Genomic DNA, 21,723 nt, shown 5'->3' with positions numbered 1-21,723 from the left:
ATAACAAAGTTTCTGATTGAACAAGTATCTATAGAGGAGGCCAGACATCCACAGGTAAAGGTTAAAATCCCAAGGTACTCCAGATGTGGCTTACTGCTATAAATACAAATGGAACAATGGGAGTTGGGTCTACAATTCAAATGCTTGCTCGCATTTCAGTGTGTTCAATGTATGTTCACAAGAGTGTTTTCCAAAACGGGTCAATTCTATCATGTTTTAGTAAAAATATTGTGTTTGGGATATTGTGTGCCTTCAACCTAATAACATGTGGACTGTACTACACAAGTAATGTGGCTTTCTTCCATAGAGGTCTTTGGTATTGCTTTGGCCACCATACATGTCTATACTTTCAGAACCTTTATTATCGCCATTCTTAATGAAAACTTATAAGATTTACACATTTTCTCAGTCATCAATACAAACTCCATGGGGTAACACATAAAAAAGCATCATATTTTGGTGGAGTACTCATTTAACAAGTGCAGCTTGCTTGATCTTACTGCTGGAGGATATCAGATTACACGACTATAATGCAGGCGATTACAAATTACATGACTCTCTCACAATTTCATATTTTATCATGAAACTTTTCTGAGGTTGACAGATTTTAGCAGCCAATCAAGAAGGAGCATCTTTCATAATTTGTCATGGAACATAAAAAGATAATATTAAATATTTATTTGTGCTGGCGCCAAAGTTCCACAACGTCCTGAAAATACATTTTCCTTAGTTGCTCTTTTCTGTTTTTAATTTTCTTGAAGATCTGATCAGGCAACTGTATCTTGTTTTCGTATTTGTTTCTGAATGCTTCCATCTGAGAAGGGGCCTTGTCTTACAGCTCTTATTTCCTCAAATATTCCTAGTACAAAGAAAAACACTTTTTTATGTATGGCTAAAAGCAAACTAAATCTTTGCATAGAATATGATTATGTATCAAGAAATCAAACTTGTCTTCATATTGTTTCAAAGAAAAAATGATATAAATTTAGTAATCATTGATTTTAGTGGCTGCAAAATACATTCCCCTGCAGAATCAGAATGAAGACCTCTACATATGCAATGTCACATGCATGAACATAGGGGACAGCAGAAGGGCTCTAGTGGCTGCAATTCTACCGCCTTTTCAGGCTTTGGCCAATGCCTTTCACTCTTCCTCTCTCGCTCGCTCTCTCTGTAGACCAGGATGATTGATGGCTGGAACACCTCTGACATCACTTCAGGACTCCATCCACCTCTTCCTGTCAGAAGCGCCCAAAACCGGAAGCTACGCCATCGTGAGGAGTTTCTGTTTTGAGCTCATGTGCTAAGGCAACTCTGTAATAATTGCGTTTATTTGCTTATTCTTAAAAAACAATGATATGGAGTTACCAGGGCGGTACCCCAACTCTTTATCATTGTCATCTCTTATTCTTACATCATATAAAAAGATTTAGCTTGTTCATCCTGAATGACACTATATAAAAAAAAAAAAAACATGAGCTGAATGTTTTACAGGCGACACGGTGGCGCGGTGGTAGCGCTGCTGCCTCGCAGTTAGGAGACCCGGGTTCGCTTCCCGGGTCCTCCCTGCATGGAGTTTGCATGTTCTCCCCGTGTCTCTGCGTGGGTTTCCTCCCACAATCCAAAGACATGCAGGTTAGGTGGATTGGCGATTCTACATTGGTCCTAGTGTGTGCTTGGTGTTTGTGTGTGTCCTGCGGTAGGTTGGCACCCTGCCTGGGATTGGTTCCTGCCCTGTGTTGGCTGGGATTGGCTCCAGCAGACCCCCGTGACCCTATTCGGATTCAGCGGGTTAGAAAATGGATGGATGGATGAATGTTTTACTTACATTTTGGCTGCAGGAGACTTGAAGATAATAAAGAGTCAACCAGTGACCCTGGATGGTAATGCAGATTCCAGTTCATCGCTAACTCTCTGTATGACCATCATGAATTTAGTTATCCTGCCTATTCTTGCCCTGTGTTAGTCTAGCGTCCCATCCAGAATCGGATCCCCCCCTTGCATCTGATAGAGTCTGACTCTGTGAGATCATGTGATGGATTCATTGGATTTATAAAATTGAAACATGGACTGTAAACTGTAAAATTTAAGGCTAAAAGGTCATTAGCAAAAGCCATTACATTAACTACTAAACTGTTCCTGGCATAAATTTGACAAATTTGATTTTAAAGGTAAAAAACTCACTGTGTGATCGTAAATGAATTTTGTAACCTGTCTGTACACACACTTTAGACATTTGACAAATAATTATTTTATACTTGCCATATCTTGGACTGGAGTTGTCTTTCAAGCTGATTCCTCCATTGTGTCTGTTGGTGCAAGGTTAGGCTCCCTATCCTTAAGATCCTGCAGTACATAATGATGGTTTAGAAAAATAATTTTTTTTAAATACATTTTTAAAACTTACATTCTAAACTGCCTAAATGGCATTTATCTTGAAATGGCATTCAACAGAAAAATATGCTATTTAAAAACATTGATAGTGTAAATCTGTCATTAGTATAAGTTTAATTGCAAAGGTTACTGATCCATCGTGTGACCTGGAATGAGCTGCTTATTTTGTGTGCAGTCACACCGTAGAAAAATAGAAACCATTTGTTATATACTTGCCGTATTTTGGACTAGTGCTCCTTCCAAGGTTAGTTCTTCTCTGTTGTCTGACGCTGCTGGAGTGGGCTCCTGTCCTTCAAAATCCTGCAAAAGATAAAGAGGGTTTCGCAAAATGAATAGATTGGAAATACTCAATAAACAATTGATCACAAGAGAAAAATTGATTCTAAACTGGGTTTGTAAAGAATTTTGAAGTGATACTCAACAAAGAATGATTCTATATAAAATACCACCATCACCCTGCTGTTGGTGTAGCTTTGGTTTGTAAGTTAACTGATTTGTTGTGTGACAATGAATGAGTTGCCTACCTTATGTGTACTCACCTTTGTAGCAAAATAGAAAGCAGTCTATACTTGCCATGCTTTGGGCGGGTGTTTCTTCCACAGTCGGTTCCTCCTCTACTTCTGATGCTGGTGGAATGGGCTCCAGTTCTTCAAGATCCTGCACCAGATAATAAACAGGATTTCAAAAAGATTAATGGATGATTGGATTGTAAAGCACCATGAAGTGATGTTTAAGATAGAAAGGTGCTGTATTAAACATGATTATATTAACTGTTACCCTGCCATTAGTGTAACTTTATTTTGTAAGGTAAATAATTCTTTATGTGACATTGAATAAGGTGCTTAACTAATGTCTACTCACACTGCAGAAATAAGGAAAACAATTATTCTTTACTTGCCGTATTTTGGACTGGTGATCCTTCCAGGGTTTGTTCTTCTTTTACTTCTGATGCCGCAGGAGTAGGCTCCAGCTCTTCAGTACCCTGTTATGGAGAAAGAGGGTTCTGAAAATTAATAGATAGCTACAATGTAAACTGTGCCTGTAAAGCATGCTGAAATGCTGTTCAAGAAAACAGCTGAATGGATATCATTGGAGCGGCATGGTGGCACAGTGGTAGTGCTGCTGCCTCGCAGTTAGGAGACCCGTGTTCACTTCCCGGGTCTTCCCTGCGTGGAGTTTGCATGTTCTCTCCGTGTCTGTGTGGGTTTCCTCCCACAGTCCAAAGACATGCAGGTTAGGTGCATTGGCAATTTGAAATTGTCCCGTGTGTGTGTGCCCTGCGGTGGGCTGGCGCCCTGCATGGTTTGTTGGCTGGGATTGGCTCCAGCAGACCTCCGTGACCCTGTAGTTAGGATATAACTGGTTGTATAATGGATGGAAATCATTTTAAAGATAATTAATTCATTGCATGAAGCTGAGCAAATTACTTAACTTGCCAGTGCTCAAAATACACAAATGTAAAAAAAATCATTGCTCTAAACTTGCCATATGTTGGGCTGGTGGTTCATCCTCGAATGGTTCTTCCTTTGGGTCTAGTGCTGTACTGTTAGGGTCTGTCTCCTCACACTCCTGCAACGAACAAAATGGGAAGGATAAATTGTATAATGTGTATGTAAACATATTTTGAAATGATATGTGAACTAGAAACTCTGCGATGGGCTAGTGCCCATCCAGAGTGTTTTCCTGCCTTGAACCCTATGATGGCTGACATAGGCTCCAGCTTTCCCATGACCCTGCTCAGAATATAGCAGGTGTGGAAAATGGATGTATGGGTGGATTAACTATGGCCATTTGAGACCATGGATGAGTTACTTAACTAACCTGAACCCACACTTCACTTTCGAAATATGGAATACTTTATTCTTCACTTACACTGTGTTGCTCTTGAGTCACATCCAATGTTGGCTCCTCCATTAAGTCTGATGTAAAGTGGATCGTCTGTAACTCATGAAGAGACTGTAATGGATAAAATGGATTCAGAATACTACTGGATTGATTTCATGCTGTATATTGCAGGCACACTGAAATAGCATTCAAGATGGAAAGATGACATGCAAAAATGAACTTCATCCATTTTATTATCATTGATTGATGCTTGATTCAATTGAAATATGAAAATATTTTTTTCTAAACTTGCCTGGCTTTGAATTGGTGTCTCATCCAGGGCTGCTTCCTCCTTTGCATCTAATTGTGCTGTGGCATACTCCTGATCCTCAGCTCCCTGTAATATTGGAAGTTAGATTTACAAAACCGATGTATGGACAGATTCTTAACATATACTAAACTATACTCTAACATATACTAATAAAGCAATTTAAAACGGTTAAAGTAAAAAAATCTTTAGATAAACTATTAGGTTATTGTTAGTCTATCTTTTGATTGACTTATACTATGAACTTCAGTGACTTGCCTTATTTGTCTATGCTTAAGCTGTAGGAATAATTGATTGTTCTATACTTGCCCCATTTTCAGTTGCTGTTCCATCCAGGGCTGGTTCCTCCTTTGTATCTGAGGCTGCTAGTGTTAGCTCCAACTCCTCAAGACCCTGTAAGTTATAAAGGGGGTTCAGAATATCAGTTGCTTGAATGAATTCTAAGCGGTGCCTTTTAAGCACTTTCAAATAATTTTCAAAATAAAACTCAACATCTCCCATTAGGGAATGCCACAGCAGATCATCTTCTTCCATATCGTCTTGTCCTCTCCATCTTGTTCTGTTACACCCATCACCTGCATGTCCTCTCTCACCACATCCATAAACCTTCTCTTAGGCCTTCCTCTTTTCCTCTTCCCTGGCACCTCTATCCTTAGCATCCTTCTCCCAATATACTCAGCATCTCTCCTCTGCACATGTCCAAACTACCACAATCTCAACTTTCTGACTTTGTCTCCCAACCGTCTAACTAGAGCTGACCATCTAATGTCCTCATTTCTAATCCTGTCCATCCTCATCACACCCAATGCCAATCTTAGCATCTTTAACTCTGCCACCTCCAGCTCTGTCTCCTGCTTTCTGGTCAGTGTCACCGACTCCAACCCATATAACATAGCTGGTCTCACTACTGTCCTGTAGACCTTCCCTTTCACTCTTGCTGGTACTCGTGTGTTACAAATCACTGCTGACACTCTTCTCAAGCCATTCCACCCTTCCTGCACTCTCTTTTTCTCCTCACTTCCACAATCCCCATTACTCTGTACTGTTGATCCCAAGTATTTCAACTCATCCACTTTTCCCAACTCTACTACCTGCATCCTCACCATTCCTCTGACCTCCGTCTCATTCACACACATGTATTCTGTTTTGTTCCTACTGACATTCATTCCTCTCCTCTCTAGAGCATATCTCCACCTCTCCAGGGTCTCCTTAACCTGCTCCCTGTTCTCACTACAGATCACAGTGTCATCAGCAAACATCACAGTCCACGGGGACTCCTGTCTAATCTCGCCTGTCAACCTGTCCATCACCATTGCAAATAAAAGAAAACTCAATATAAAGTGTATAAATATGAAATGTGATAGGATGCAATATTAGTGACATAACCTGAAGGTAAAACAGCACTAGTCTGACCATGAAATCATTGCTTAACTAACCTGAACTCACACTTTCGAAATATGGAATACTTTACTCTTTACTTACACTGTGTTGCTCTTGGGTCACTTCAAATGTTGGCTCCTCCATTAAATCTGATGTAAAGTGGATCGCCTGTAACTCATGAAGAGACTGTAATGGATAAAATGGATTCAGAATACTAATGGATCGATTTCATGCTGTATATTGCAGGCACATTGAAATAGCATTCAAGATGGAAAGATGACATGCAAAAATGAACTTCATCCATTTTATTATCATTGATACATGCTTGATTCAATTGAAATATGAAAATATTTTTTTCTAAACTTGCCTGGCTTTGAATTGGTGTCTCATCCAGGGCTGGTTCCTCCTTTGCATCTAATTGTGCTGTTGCATACTCCTGAGCTCCCTGTAATATTGAAAGTGAGATTTAGAAACCTGATGTATGGACAGATTTTAACATATACCAATGAAGCACATTAAAATGGTTTAAGTAAAAAAGTCTTTAGATAAACTATTAGGTTATTGTTAGTCTAACTTTTGATTGATTGATACTATGAACTTCAGTGACTTGCTTTATTTGTCTATGACTACACTGTAGGAATAATTGATTGTTCTATACTTGCCCCATTGTCAGTTGCTGTTCCATCCAGGGCCAGTTCCTCCTTTGTATCTGAGGCTGCTAGTGTTAGCTCCAACTCCTCAAGACCCTGTAAGTTATAAAGAGGGTTCAGAATATCAGTTGCTTAAATGGATTCTAAACGGTGCGTTTTAAGTACTTTAAAATAATTTTCAAAAGAAAACTCAACATAAAATGTATAAATATGAAATGTAATAGGATGCAATATTAGTGACATAACCTGAAGGTAAAAGAGCATTAGTTTGACCATGAAATCATTGCTTAACTTGCCTGTGCTCACACTGCTTATATATGGAAAACATTGTTCTGGACTCACCCTAGGATGGAGTGGCATCATGTCCAAGATTTGCACGTTCCTGATTACTGGTGCTGCTGGGATAACCCGAGACCCCCTAGACCTTAAACAGTTAACTGACTTACGCTGTTACCGTGAATGAGCAAACCTGTTTACAGTCACGCTGAAAAACAAGCTTTTTTTTTTTCTTTAAAGCAGCAGAGCACCAGAAGCTTGAGAAGGAATCCATCATCCCCATTATCACAGTCATTATGGAGTTTGCACTTTCTTTCATTTTTTTTCTTTCAGATACCTTAGTTTCTCTTTCACATCAAAAACAAGTGCAGTATGCATCTTAAGTTGATTGGTGTCCCTAAATTGTCCCAGTCTGAATGAATACATTGATATATTTGTCTGAATGGACCCTGTGATGGACTGGTACCCTGTCTTTCTACTGGTGCTGCCTGGGTAGACACTGGCTGCCTTTGCAATCCTGATTTGAATTAAATGAATCTGACGACAGATGAATGAAGCTTTTTATACTTGCCCAATGCTGAACTGGCATCGTTTCCAGTTCTAGTTCTTCCTTTGCATCTGATGCTACGGGGACAGGCTCTAATTCCTGAAGATCCTGTAAAAGATAAAAAAAAAGTTCAAAATATGAATGTCTTGAATCAGTTCTAAACTGTACCACTAAATAATAATATTCAAAATAAAAATGTTATATAGTCGATATCCTAACAAACTAACACTGTGTCATTGATGTCAAAGTAAATTGCCTTTGAGCAAGTTACATATCCTGACTTGACTCAAACCATGCAGCAGGAATGACAAGCTCAGTTTCTGGAGGACCACAATTGCTGCAGGTTTTTGTTCCTGACACTTTCTCCATTATTAACCAATTACTAATGCTGATGGAAGTAACTGTAGTCACTAATTAAGAAAGTGGCAGAAATGGAAACCTCAAGCCATTTTAGATCTCTAGGATTGGAGTTGGACACCTCTGCAGTACAGATTTATAAAACAATTGCTCTGCATGTGCACAATGTTAGACTGACACCCCTTGGTTTCTGCTGCCTGGGTATTTTCAAAGTCCCTAATGAAATAGCAGAATAAAACAACTATATGGATAGATTTAATACCAGGTTTCTGCCTTAGAAAGGTATCTAAGGTAGGAAAATATTAGAAAAACATTTTATTTTATCATTATTTGACATTTTTGTCATTTTGATTTTTTGAGATAGATAGATAGATAAATAGATAGATAGATAGATAGATACTGTAGATGTGAAAGGCATTATATGATAGACAGACAGATAGATAATGTGAAATATCATGGCGCTCCAGCTGCCCCAACCCCAACACAGACAGGAGGAGTCACAAATTTTTAATAGCACACGTTTATTTTTTTCCATGTGGGGAAGCACTTTCTTCGCTCCCTACAAGACTACAACATCCACAACACCAAAACACAGTCGTTTTGACCTCCACTCCTCCTAACAGGCTTTGTACTATTTCCTCTCGACTCTGGCCACTGAGCAGTGGTGACTGGCACCATTTATAGGAGACCCAAAAAGACTCCAGGTGTCCAGTGACCTTCTTCCGGCAGTACTTCCCAGTGTGTCGGAAATGCTGCCAAACAAGGCCCAGTAAACGTTCAAGCACCCCCTGGTGGTGGCCATGGGTCCCATCAGGGTTGAGTTTCCATGCTCCAAACCTGTGGCCCCGCTGCAAGTCAAGGGCCCCAGCAGTCTGCCACAATAGATTGATAGATAGATAAATAGACAAGCACTATATGATAGATAGAAAGTCTTACCCAAAGCACTCAATTCACTCTCAAAAGATTAAAGGTCAACTTCAGCAATCACTAAATGAGGAAACTACATGCCTGAAGTGAAAGGTTACCGCAGGTGGTGTCATGTAATTAAGGTCAAGAGAACAGCTGGACTTCTTTTAATATATTAGAATCTCAAATACACAAACACACATACACATACACGTATATATATATACTAGGGGGCTTCGCCAACCCCCTTGCCTGCGCAATGCACCAGCAACTTTGCGTCTCTGCCGCTCGTTTTTGTGGATTTCACTTTCACCAAACAACAAATCTTTTAATTCTCGCAGATAGGCCTCTTCATTGTGAAGACACACTACTTATCCCTGATGGCAACACGAATTCGGCGATCTACAAGTCTCCAACTTAAGTTTAAAGCCAAACAATATCTACATACTTCTGTCATATCACCATATATGTCCATATATTCGCTCTCTTTTCACTGTTCTGTAATTTCGCCGAGTACTAATTTCCATTTGTTAGCACTACTGCGATCCTTTCTGTCAGTTTTTTGAGACTTTTGAATTTTAGTACTTTCATAATCTCTAACTTGCTCTGTATTTATGTTTCATGTTGCATTAGAGGTATTGGTTGCGTTATACGTTTTCATTCTTTTAGGCTTTGACATTCACACTCAAATACTTTAAAAACGTACACTTTTACTGTAACACTGCAGTAAAAACAATATTTGGAATTAGATTTTAGATGTGGGCAGGACTTTTCCAAATTTCGACTCTTTGCATAAAGTCTTCTCTCGCGGGACTTGAAATTATCTCTCGCTGGTCTTTAAATTATCTCTGAGAATGTCTCATGTCAGGTTTTTCTTTTATAATTTCACTTTTACCAAGCAACAAATCTTTTAATTCTCGCGGATATGCCTCTTCGTTGGGAAGAAACACTACATTTCCCTGATGGCAACACAAATTAGACGATCTATAAGTCTCCAACTTAAAGTTTAAATCTGAAAAATATATTCGATCTCTTTTCGCTATCCTGTTATTTCACCGAGTAATAATTTCCGTTTGTTTGCGCTAATGCGATCTTTACTATCATTTTTTTGAGACTTTTTAATTTAAGTACTTTAATTGTCTCTAACCTGCTCTGCATGTGTATCGCGCCGTTTTTAAATTCTGTATAACATTCTACTTTGTCATTTATTTCTGGCCCCAGGCATGGTTAAATCTCTTGGCACAAAGTCTTGTCTCGCGGGACTTAAAAGTATCTCTCCCAGGCTAAAAAATCTCATCTCGCCCCAGAATTTTTTTATTTTAATATCGTCCTGTGGTGGGGTGGCGCCCTGCCCGGGGTTTGTGTCCTGCCTTGCACCCTGTGTTGGCTGGGATTGGCTCCAGCAGACCCCCATGGCCCTGTAATTAAGATGTAGCGGCTTGGATAATGGATGGATGGGTGGATATATATATATATATATGGTGGATATATATATATATATATATATATATATATATATATATATATATATATATATATATATATATATATGTATATGGTGGATATATATATATATATATATATATATATATATATCTGCAAATGTCATAAATACACTGTTTTACAATATGGGAACTATCTCTAGGCATTAATCAATACTTGAAAATGTTTGTATTCGGTACATTTTAACTCCTTTATTTTAATGTTTCGATGTTTGCCCTACAGAATCCATTTAAAATAAATGGAACAGGCATGACAGTTTTTTTTTTTACAATTTATACAAAAAAGCATCACTTACGAACATAATTTCCTGGGACAAATTTATGCCAATCATGATAATGAAAAAACAACCTCAACTTGAAAGTAACTTATCCTTTAAGATTTGGAGTGTCAGATTTCTACTATATGTGAAAATGCACTTAAGATGTCTGAATATATTTTTAATTAAGATATAAAATATTGTTTTAAAAACACACCCCATGGAGGTCATATTCTTATTCTCTTTACCAAAGTGTGTATAATAATGTTTTCAACCACCAATTGGGATGTAAATTAATAAATGCAAGCTCAGAAAGGAGTCTTCCTACACCATGCTTATTTTAGAAATGATTTGGATGCTGATCTGCAATTAGGAAATTAAACACAAAACTTAAAAAGCTTAGATTCAGCTCTACACGTTTCACCCAAGAGAGACCAAATCAACGCCTCAGAAATGTCCTTGGGGTGACAAGCTCCCTGCTGCACTGATGATGTCAGAAAAAACACACACTTCTTCATCCTTCCCGCAGCTTTCTCTCTTCTTTGAAAGCTCTCGTAAGTTTTGCAATGTGTCTGTGGGAGTGTAAGGTGGTGGGGGGAATGGGGATGTTACAAATTTATATTTTTATATGGTAAATGTGCTCATGGGATAAGTTGTGCTAGTCTAATGAACCACATTCTGGTGACTTCAAAAACTGTTTTATTTTAAATTGCAAAAGAAGAGTTCCCTTCTAATAAATGATTTGAAGTTGCAATATGCTATTTAATACAAAAAAAAAAAAAATAATAAGCAAAATGAGTGTATCAAGTAACGAAACAGGAACTGAGCTATGGGCCTTCTGATGTGAGTGTCTGCTTGGGTAACTCTGCCACTTTCACACTTTCCATACAGTGCATTAAAATGTTCTTTATTTTGACCACCCATCCCAACAACAAACCACCATTTCTCTTGTGACTTTGGATTTCATATTCTGTCTTCATTCTCCACCCTCAAGATGTGTGTTGTTTCTGGCCTGTGAGAACCTTTTAAGTCTTCCTTATGTTATGGTTTTTGTGACTTAAGTATATTATCTTATTTGAGGCTGATTTTGTTGTCTTTATAATTATTATTCAGTATTTAGTGTTATACATTGTGTTTTTTATATTTCTAAACATATTCACCCTTGTGGAAATGTTTTCATTTTTTGACATAAAACATTGAAATATAGTGTATTTAATTTGGCAGTTTTGACACCGATCAACAAAAAAGACTCTTCAAATGTGAAAACATTGCAAAGTGCGCTAAGTCAATTACAAATATATACAGTAACACAAAATAATTGATCTCATAAGTATTCAAGCATTCAAGTCTGAATGGCAGCCATGATGGCCCTGAGCCTGTGTGCACAGGTATCTCTCTCTTTTTATCCATCTTTTTTCTCCTTCTTCTTGGCAAAGCTGCTCAAGCCTTGGCACGCTCCATGGTGATTGCTAGTGAATGGCCTTTTTCCAAGGTTAGTCACAAATTGTCACTTGGATTGATACCTAAGCTTTGACTCGGCCACTCCAGTACTCTCACATTTTTGTCTTGAAGTCATTCCTGTGTAGCTTTGGCGTTATGCTCGGGGTTATTGTCTTGCTGGAAAACAAATCTTCTACCAAAATGCAGGTTTCAGGTTTTCCTCCAAGACTTCCCCATATTTTGCTGCATTCATATTATCCTCACAAGTCTTCCAGGCCATACTGCAGTGAAGCGTACCTACAATGAGATGCTGCTATGTTCAAGGTATAGGTTGTTTTTGATAATTTGCATTGGTTAGCTTACATCAAACATGGTGTTAGAATTTTGGCCTTATCAGACTATAGACCTTTCTTCCAGGTGACTTCAGATTTTCTCAAGTGTCTTCTGTTTGCAAGAGGTTTTCTCTTTGCCACTCTACCATTTCAGCCACTAGTGCCACTAGTGAAGCACACGGCCAACAATTGTCTGCATATTCTCTAAGACCTCACCCACTGAAACTTGTAAATCCTATAGAGCTATTATAGGTTTCTTGGTGGTCTCCATCACTCATTACCTTCTTGCATGATCATTCAGGGTTTGTAAATGACCTGTCCTAGCATATTTAAAGCTGCTCCATACTCTTTCCTCATCTTTACAACTGATTTAACTGGACTCTAAAGGATATTCAGTGACTTGGATATTTTATTGTCCCCATCCCCTAACTTGTACTTTTCAATCACCTTTTCACAGAGTTTGGTCATAATACTAACTTACAGCAGTTTTAAAGACAATTTAGAATGAAGCTGTTAATTATTTTTCACTTTAGCAGAAGAGTAATTCTTAGAAATTAAAGGGGCATGCTACAAATATCACTTCATCATTGAAGGTCAATGCTTTCCTATGTGACCCCCAAATATGCTTCAATTATTTCACTCACACTATCCAGTTCTGAGACAAAAATTCTAAAAGTGTGACCCAGATGGGATAGCACATTAGATGAACCAAGTGAACAGAAATGAGTGAGTGAACAGACAACACCAGATCCTTTAAATCCTTTTTTTAAATGTTATAACGTTGTCAATCACCCAGTATCTGTAAGAAAAACTAATTACCCCCTTAGATTCGTCAACTGGTGGAGCACATTTGTCTGTCAAAAGCTGCTATATACGGTAATTTTGAAAACTGAATGTAATCAAGTCAATAATATAGTCTACATGTATATGCTACAACTGCAAATAAAAAAAACCTGCAAAACAGCATGCAGCAAAATACAAAACCACAAATCCTAACACATGTTATTTGTACATAAAATGATTACAATATAGTACCAGATCACAGGGGCAGAGTGGTTAGCACTGATGCTTCACAGCTTCATGGACCTGGGTCCATATCTCTATTCTCCCTGTGTAAATGAAGATTCACCCAGGTTTCCTCCCATAGATATATTCATTTAGACTGGCTAAACTGCCCTAGCATGAATGTGTGTGAATGTATGCTTAAGTACACCATGACCAGGACTGGTTCTAGTCTTGCTCCTTGTTATCACTGGGATATGCCCTATGGCTGCATAATCCAGAAAATGTATAATATGATTTGGATTTGTTTAGAATCCTGGAGACCTCAGACATCAAGCTGCATCTCCCTATTGGCCATTCCACAGCTGAAACAGCGCTGGGCCAGCCAATCCGATGAAAGGACCCCTCTACCCCACAATTCCTGCAATCCTCAATCACGGATGACTTTACCTTAGGCAGGCAAAACAACCTGGCAGGTTGGCCACGGCACCAAGTGCCACATTTGAGTACCGAGAAGAGAAACAGAATAGGTGAGGGTTAGTATCAAATTATAACATTGCCATTATATCATGTTACTTATGTTTTAGTGCTAATGACTAACAGCAGAGATACAGTCTGTACAGTTAATCAGCAGCTCTAGTCAGGGTGTGCTAAACTGAAGTTGTGAGTCTTCAGTCGGGATTTAAAAGCTGAGACCGAAGGGGCATCTCTTATAGTAGCAGGCAGACCAGTCCACAGTTTAGGGGCCCTGTAACTAAAAGCTCGACCTCCCAATGTTATTTTATTAATCCTTGGAATCATAAGCAGACCGGCATCTTGAGATCTTAATGTGCGCTCAGGTTTGTAAGTCATGATAAGTTCAGACAAGTAAGCCAGACCTTGGCCATTTAATGCTTTATATGATAAAGGTGTATGAGGGTGTGAGATACAACAAACACAAAACAGTGCAAAAGTCGCTTTGGAATAGTTTGGGTATTACCTAGTGTTCACGTAGGCACAATACATAGAAAACAAAGGCAGTGTGCTCCGTGCTCAGGTGTGTGTTTTTGACCAAGAGCGTGAGTTTTCCGCATTCAACTTATACGACCAAAAATATAAAACTACCGGAAATTATGCGGAAAAGTCAAGCCCCGACTTATACACGGGAGAACTTAAATGCGAGTATATACAGCACAAAAAAGTAAATTAAAGTGAAAAGTGGCCCCATACTTTCTCAAAAACCTTTATAGTGTTAATGGGTGTCACATACATTTGTACTCGAATCTGACTTCACACTCCACACACTGTGGGCGCAGGTGGAAAGATGTTTAATACAGAAGTCATTCATTTAAAAACAACCCTGACTCCCTGTTGGCCTCATAGTGAAATGCAGCACCAGGAGACCCTATTCCCCCCAGAATGGAAATTCTTTGAATGGATAATCATGACAGAGCTCACAACTGGGAGATAGGAAAAGAGAGAAGAGGAGAGGCAACCATGACAAGCACATGGGGTGTGCTGCCACTGCCTTGATTTTCCTCACTCTCAAGCTGTGAAAGCTTTGTTGTAAATTTTCAGTTTTCTTGAACGTTGCTAATTATCCCCAAAGCACCTCATCAGAATGGAAATAGAAAACTTCTGACATTGAATGACTGTTGCAGTAAGCTGTTAGAACACAATGCTTGTAAAAATTAAAGGCTGTAAATTGTAAAGGCATATCTAGTCAGCCTATTCCACTGACTAGTGACAAGGCGACACTTTAGCCTGTTCATTTTTTTACACATATAGTGCCTCACACTATCACAATCATTCATAAGGCTCACTAAAAAAGTTTTCATTATTTTCAATTTTCTAAATCGGTTTATTTTTTAAAGTGTTCACGACACTAGTAATAATTGAAAACAAAAAACTAACATGAAAACTGGACTATCCTGACCTTCAATTAGCCCTTCAGTCTCGTTGATTCATTCATTTAGTTATTATCTTTAATCTATTTGTCAAGTTCTATATTGGAAGTGAAAAATTATTCGGGACTGTGCCTTTGGCAGTACAGTCATTTCAATAAGGATTGCACTTCAGTAGCACACCACATTTTTTTAGACAGACTCCAGTAATATTTTAGGGAGTTGAACCCAGGCAACATCACTAATCAAAATCAGTCCATCCATTGATTTTTAAACTTCCTTACTCCAATAACAACAACAACCTCATTTATTTCTATAGCACATTTTCATACAAATGATGAACCTTAATGTGCTTTCCAAGATGGAGAAAGAAAAGTTTCTAAAAAGAATCCTAAGCCTAAAAGTGCAACGATGACGTTTTTAATGCCATGTTTTTCTGTCACACTTTAAATCGGGCTTATTTTAAAACCTACTGTGACAGATATGGGGCGCTGTCGTCCCCTTGAACCCTCGGATCAGATGCCAGACATCAGATGTTGACTTTATTATAATTATAATGTGCACAAAGCACCCTCCACTCCACTATACTCATAAATCAATACAATAATAATAACAATAATCAATCCTCCACTCCCAGACGCGTTATTCCCTTCCTCCCAACTCAGTTCAACGATGGGGTTTCCTTGACTCAGAAGTGTTTCTCTCTCTCTGTCCATGTGACTGGCAACAATTCCGGGTCAAATAAAAACTCCTTTTCTTCAACCCGGAAGTACGTCCCAGTCACATGGACAGAAGAAATGACATACTTCCGGGTAGTAGGGAAAAAAGTCCATTATCCTCCCTGCAGCGTCCTCTGGCGGCCCCCATGGCATCCAGCAGGGCTGTGAATAAACACTCCATTGTCCATGATTCCCTGCTGGCATTCGGGGCACCTCCATGTTGCAGGGAGGGCTCCATCTGGTGGCCTGGGGGTATTGGCCGGGATGAATGGCCGGCCATATACCACACTACATATATATGTTCAGTATCATCCCTTTCAGAATTTATAGAACTTTAATGTGATGTTGTTAGATTTTCAGATTCTTATTCTGTTTATACATCCCTTTCAGAATTTATAGAAATTTAATGTGATGTTGTTAGATTTTCAGATTCTTATATTATACTTAAATATACTTCTTATATTATTCTTAAATTATAAACTAAAAAATATCAAGAACTCACGCCACACGAGGCGAGACTTTGTGCCAAGAGATTTAACCACGCCCGGGGCTGGAAATAAAAGACAAAGAGTAGGAAAGCTACTGTACAGGCTTTTAAATGTTCAAAGTGCCACACGAGATCAAGCAACATAGCAGCAGCAGCAATCCAACGGCTGATCGAGCAAAGAGGACGTAAAAAAAAAGTATTTGTTTAACATTGTATCACCATTTAAGAGGGGGTTTCAGAGGAGCGTCTCCTTGGGGTGCATTCACAATGTGAGTGGCAGAGACGCAAAGTGGCTGGCGAGCAGGGGGGAACCCCCTAGTAAAAATATAGAAATAAGATTAGGCAATGCTAAGTAACAAAGAATAAAGTAAGGTCCGATGGCCAGGAGGGCAGAAAAAACAAAAAAATAAAAAAATAAAAAAAACCCAGAGGTTTTTCTGCAGGGGTTCCAAGGTCAGGAGACTGCCCAGTCCTTACTGGGCAATACAGGACTTATTCAGGATGTAAAGTTATGTCTCGGCAGATATGTGACAAGAGCACTAACTAGTGTGTCTTCATTTGTCCATTTATTCTGTTAAACTCTCTAATTCTATTGCTGTCTCCTAGGTGGGGGTCATATTCCAGAAACATTGGGAAAAGACAGGAATCAGCACTGTATATTATGCTGTTACATCCACACTTACATAAGGCCTGTTAAACCCAACAGTTAGCTTATCATGAACATCTCTGTGATGTGTACAAAAGCTGAAGTACCTAGAGAAAGTGTGCAAACATCACACAGACAGCAATCAAACTGAGATGGGATCCCATGACCCGAGAACTCTAAGTCACTATGCTAATCACTGTGTCATCGTGCTTTCAGTAAGTAATAAAGTGCTGCCAGATCATGCATACACTCACCCATATATAAATCAATATGTAATAATATTTGAATAGTAATTAATATTTAATGAAGATGCAGTTTCCAGGAAAAAAGCTCACTGAGCTGTAAATACCTGGCTGATTGACACATCTCATTTGGTTTATTAGCTCCTTATCAATGGCACATCTGTCAAGTTGGAGGAAATTCAATCTGCGGAAGGCATAAAGAAATGCAGAAAGAAGACACGCTTTTTCTGACAGTCAGGTACAATAAGCATACTAAATGATATTTAGGGATCACAAAACAGGCATTATGGGATGACTGTCAACCCTAATCAGTGATCGTGAGAGCAAGCAGCTTGAAGATCACGAGGTGCTCCAATGAAGCCCATCTGAGCAAACCATTGATCTGACAGTAATAAAATGGGAACACTGGGTTTAGAGCTGGAGATTTCCCACACTGAACCTAAATGGATTTTTTCTCCTGCATTTTGACAAAAATAAAATGAAAATCCACCGACACCCAACCCCCCACTGCCACCACCCAGCCAGTGTCTCCTAGTCAGCATTGGCTTTTCTCCTGATTAGCATAATGCTGAAACAAAAGCTGTAATTTTATTTCCTCTGTCTGCGTGGTTGTGTTTGCAGAGCCAGGCCGGTGTTTCACCTACACATCTCATCCAGTCAAAGACAGACAAAGCCTGACAAGCTGGCTGAAAATTACAAACTCTTATATAAAATTGGAGTACAGTACAACTTGCCAAGCTAGCACAGCCGTGCATACAAACAGGAGAGATAATACACCTCAGTAAGCACTGCTACCCCAAGCAGCAGGTGTCGCTTCATCACACATGTGGTCAGCTAGAAGACATGATATCAAAAAGCATGCCATGAAAACACTCAATGGTCAAAAGCTGGGGATGAACTCACACTGACTTCCAGCCACAGAGGGCATTGCTGCCATATGATCAAGTGATAAGAGAATAAATCCTGCCGTGTCAATCTCAAAAACTCTGTGGAGGGAAGAATGGAATTATTCCAAATGACAGGGACACAGAAATTCAATGGGCTCACATGCACAATAAGGGGATATACAGAGGTCATTGCATAAAGTTCAGCTGACAGAGGTACATCAACTCTGCCTTCGCGCCAGAGACTGAACTGCTGTTATGAGATCAGCTTCACGGTTATGTTCAAAAATGTTTAAATGCCTACATTGTGCAATGAAATTCTTACTGGCATGTCTCCTACAGACTAATCATAGTTGTGACAGACAATGAATGTATCACTATACATTAAATACAGCTTCCGAAATTATTTATCTATGTAAATAAAATAGTAATACCCTCTGCCTGTCTTTTGAATTTCACAGCTTTATTTGATGTCATTTATCTGTTGTGCACACTAAGGACCTCATTTTGTCTCTCAGATTGCATTTTGCCTGTTTGTTCGCCAATTACACAAAAACGCCTTAACTAATTTTCATGAAATTCTGCACGTAACATGCAAATTCTACAAAGACAGTGGCAAGGTCAATTTAGCAGAGGGAATGCCCACCTACACAGTGTGTAGTGGCTCTGAGGCTAAAGATCTGTGCTGCTTTCTGGAAGGTTGCTAGTTCAAATCATGTTACTGCTAGAAGGGATCCTACTCCATTTGGCCCCGAAGCAAGTCCCTTAACATTAAAATTGAATTATTGACAAATTCCCCTCAAAGATAAGTATAGTATACCAAAGGTAGGTTACTGTTTTACCAACTCAAAATCCAGGCTACTTGGCATTTTAAAAATAATAATTGGGAAGATGTGTTGTAATGGGGCAGGGAGGTGCATCTAACTGCTAAGTTGAAGTTCATTAACTTTTATATGGATACATTATTACTAGTGACGTAATCTAAAATCTAGACTTTAAGATCCTTCTTATTGGTACAAAATCCACATTATCCAAATCCCATAACTTCCCTATTATAATTGATAACTGTACTCTATCCCCCTCCTCTCAGGCCAAAAGTCTTGGTGTCATCTTGGATAATAACCTCTCCTTTCTTTCACACATCAATACTATTACACGATCTGCCTACTTCCACCTACGCAATATCAACCGTCTCCGCCCCTCTCTCACCCCTCACTCTGCTGCAGTTCTTGTTCATAGCCTTGTCACCTCTCGCCTTGAATATTGTAACTCTCTTCTTTTTGGTCTCCCTCAAAAAACTCTTCACAAACTTCAATTAGTCCAGAACTCAGCCGCCCGTATTATCACGAGATCTCCTTCTACTCACCACATCACTCCTGTTCTGCATCAACTTCACTGGCTCCCTGTTAAGTTCCGCATCGAGTTTAAAATCCTTCTGCTAACCTTTAAAGCTATTCATGATTTAGCCCCCCCATACCTGTCTAACCTTCTCCACATCGTCACCCCTTCCTGTACTCTTAGATCATCCTCCTCAATTAAATTGACTGTTCCTTCCGCTCGTCTTTCCACAATGGGGAACAGAGCTTTCAGTCGTTCTGCCCCCGACTTTGGAATGCACTGCCTCCTGAGATTAGAAACATTAATTCATTCTCTCTGTTTAAGTCTTCAGTTAAAACTCATCTTTTTAAACTTGCCTTCTCTATGTAAACACTGTACTGTATTGTGTGTTGTGTAAAGTGTACGGTGTCCTTGAGTGTTTGAAAGGCGCCTATAAATAAAATGTATTATTATTATTTAAAAATTACCAATGAGAAACAAGGTCAAAATTGGGGTGGGTTGGGGTACAAAACTAAAACCACATTATCACACCAAATGGTTTAACTAATAGTAACAAATTTGGCATATTCTATAGGTTTGGGGCAGTTTATAGTTAAAGCTACGCTGAATGTTAGTGATTTAATGGAAATTATGATGGGGTGGTGTGATGAGGAACCTGTTATGGTTCAGTCAATGGCTGGTGTTCAAATTCCTAATAAATGTTTTTTTTGTTTATTTGTTAATCTTTTGTCTATGCTAATATTGTTACTTTTGCTATTTAATTAAATAGTTATTTGGTTTTGTACATTATTTAATTTCTGTGTGTCTACAATTGTTCTGCTGTGCTCCACGTTTTGTGCGTAGTTTCCTAAGAGGCTGGGCCACTTGTTAAACTCCACCAAGGGACTGCCCTCTAGAGGCTGAAGAAACAAACAGTCTCTTGCGGTTCATTACAAGGAACTGCTATTGGTTAGTTTCGATTGTGATTATGCCTGTTGTTTTGTGGAATAACTGCATTTCTTGACCTTTGTGTTCTGTTTTTGATTTTGCGTTCTGGATTGGTGTTTTGGGGATTTATTTGCCTTGGATTTCCTTTTCTGTTTAAGGAAGCTCTTTCTAGGCCTTTATACCTTTCAGAATTTTTTTGTGCCACAGAGCTTTTGGCAAATAAATATTTCATTTGATAAAGATTCTTCATCTGCCCTTTACAGTTTGCATGACGAAGGTTGGCAGATCCTTGCACTTGTGGGGCTTTTTGCTATAGTTTTGGGGACTTGGCACTTACAGACTCTCTACATCCAGGCAGAACCGACACAAAAATCATGTATCCCAATAAAATAAGCTATATCCACTTTCACTAAATTTTATATTTGTATTTTTGTTCATCCTTCAGCTTCATGGATGTTCAACAATTTTTGAGCAGTTGTAATGGGAATGAGAAGGCCTACACAGCAAAAAAAAACATGCATTACCCCAAAACAGCTAAGTGGATGCTCATGAATTTTTAAATGTATATTATTATTAACCCAACTTAACATACAGTGTGTTATGACTTAAGTATTATTATGAATGGGGGTTTAATAGAGGGAACAACACAAAAAACGGTAGAATTGCTAAGCATTCAACAAGCCAAACAGCTTAGGAATGTGTGATTAAACATCTATTTTTTGATACGGCAGTAAAACAGGAAATACAATAAAGGAGCATTCATAGTTCCAACCCACTATAGAGTTACTAGACAATTATGGACACAATTATACTCAAAAGAACAAATCCTCAACTCATGAAAGTGGAGACATTGATAGAGAGGTAGTAGGTGGGCTCAGATGGAGACAGGGCTTTTCTTAGTGTCTGAGGAAGTGAATCAGTGAAAGCAGAATAAATCAAATTGGTCCCATCTACAAAGACTGGAAAAGAGGTAATGCAGTATCAAAAAAAAGGCTCTCAAAAATATAAAGGATAGAAATGGGGTCACTGCTTATGAAGGGTGCCACTGTTTTTTTGATCAGTAATATGCGATAAACAACACCTGTCATCTCACCGAAGCCTTGTCATTTGACTGGGAAATGATAATCAAATAAACTTTAAAACAGATGGGGCAGACTCTGGGTTACTGATTTCTGGGTGGCCATTACAGATGAAGCCAATGCTGTTTGCTCTCCTCCCACAAATGTGGCTGCCATGTGATTGATGACAAGACGACAAATCTTTAAAGGCTTTAGGACAGAGGAAATTGTCAAATTAATGTTGATGTGCAAATGAAAAAAAAAAATACTACATGTACATTCACTGCTGTGTGGATGGTGATCAGGGATGACAAGAGGGTCACTAATGAATGAGCAAACCGCAA

At 38.8% G+C, this 21,723-nt stretch overlaps 1 protein-coding gene across 2 annotated transcripts in view; it reads right to left on the bottom strand.

Annotated features, from left to right (window-relative positions):
* Nucleotides 1-790: 790 nt before the first annotated feature.
* Nucleotides 791-21,723, bottom strand: part of LOC120535959 (midasin-like) — a 114,416-nt gene continuing 93,483 nt past the window's right edge. For both annotated transcript variants that reach the window (XM_039764191.1, XM_039764190.1), the window contains exons 6-18: nt 7,424-7,507; nt 6,589-6,672; nt 6,294-6,371; nt 6,029-6,112; nt 4,856-4,939; nt 4,532-4,615; nt 4,267-4,350; nt 3,880-3,963; nt 3,293-3,376; nt 2,968-3,051; nt 2,611-2,694; nt 2,263-2,346; nt 791-859 (exon numbers count right to left, since the gene is read on the bottom strand). In XM_039764191.1, coding sequence (XP_039620125.1) covers nt 2,287-2,346; nt 2,611-2,694; nt 2,968-3,051; nt 3,293-3,376; nt 3,880-3,963; nt 4,267-4,350; nt 4,532-4,615; nt 4,856-4,939; nt 6,029-6,112; nt 6,294-6,371; nt 6,589-6,672; nt 7,424-7,507 — 978 coding nt within the window. In that variant the 3' untranslated portion in view covers nt 791-859; nt 2,263-2,286. The remainder of the gene's footprint in view (nt 860-2,262; nt 2,347-2,610; nt 2,695-2,967; nt 3,052-3,292; nt 3,377-3,879; nt 3,964-4,266; nt 4,351-4,531; nt 4,616-4,855; nt 4,940-6,028; nt 6,113-6,293; nt 6,372-6,588; nt 6,673-7,423; nt 7,508-21,723) is intronic.

The sequence above is a fragment of the Polypterus senegalus genome, chromosome 9, assembly GCF_016835505.1.
Source record: "Polypterus senegalus isolate Bchr_013 chromosome 9, ASM1683550v1, whole genome shotgun sequence".
NCBI lineage: Eukaryota > Metazoa > Chordata > Cladistia > Polypteriformes > Polypteridae > Polypterus > Polypterus senegalus.
The sequence above is the reverse complement of the archived record's forward strand: the minus strand, read 5'-3'. Positions and strand labels throughout refer to the sequence as shown.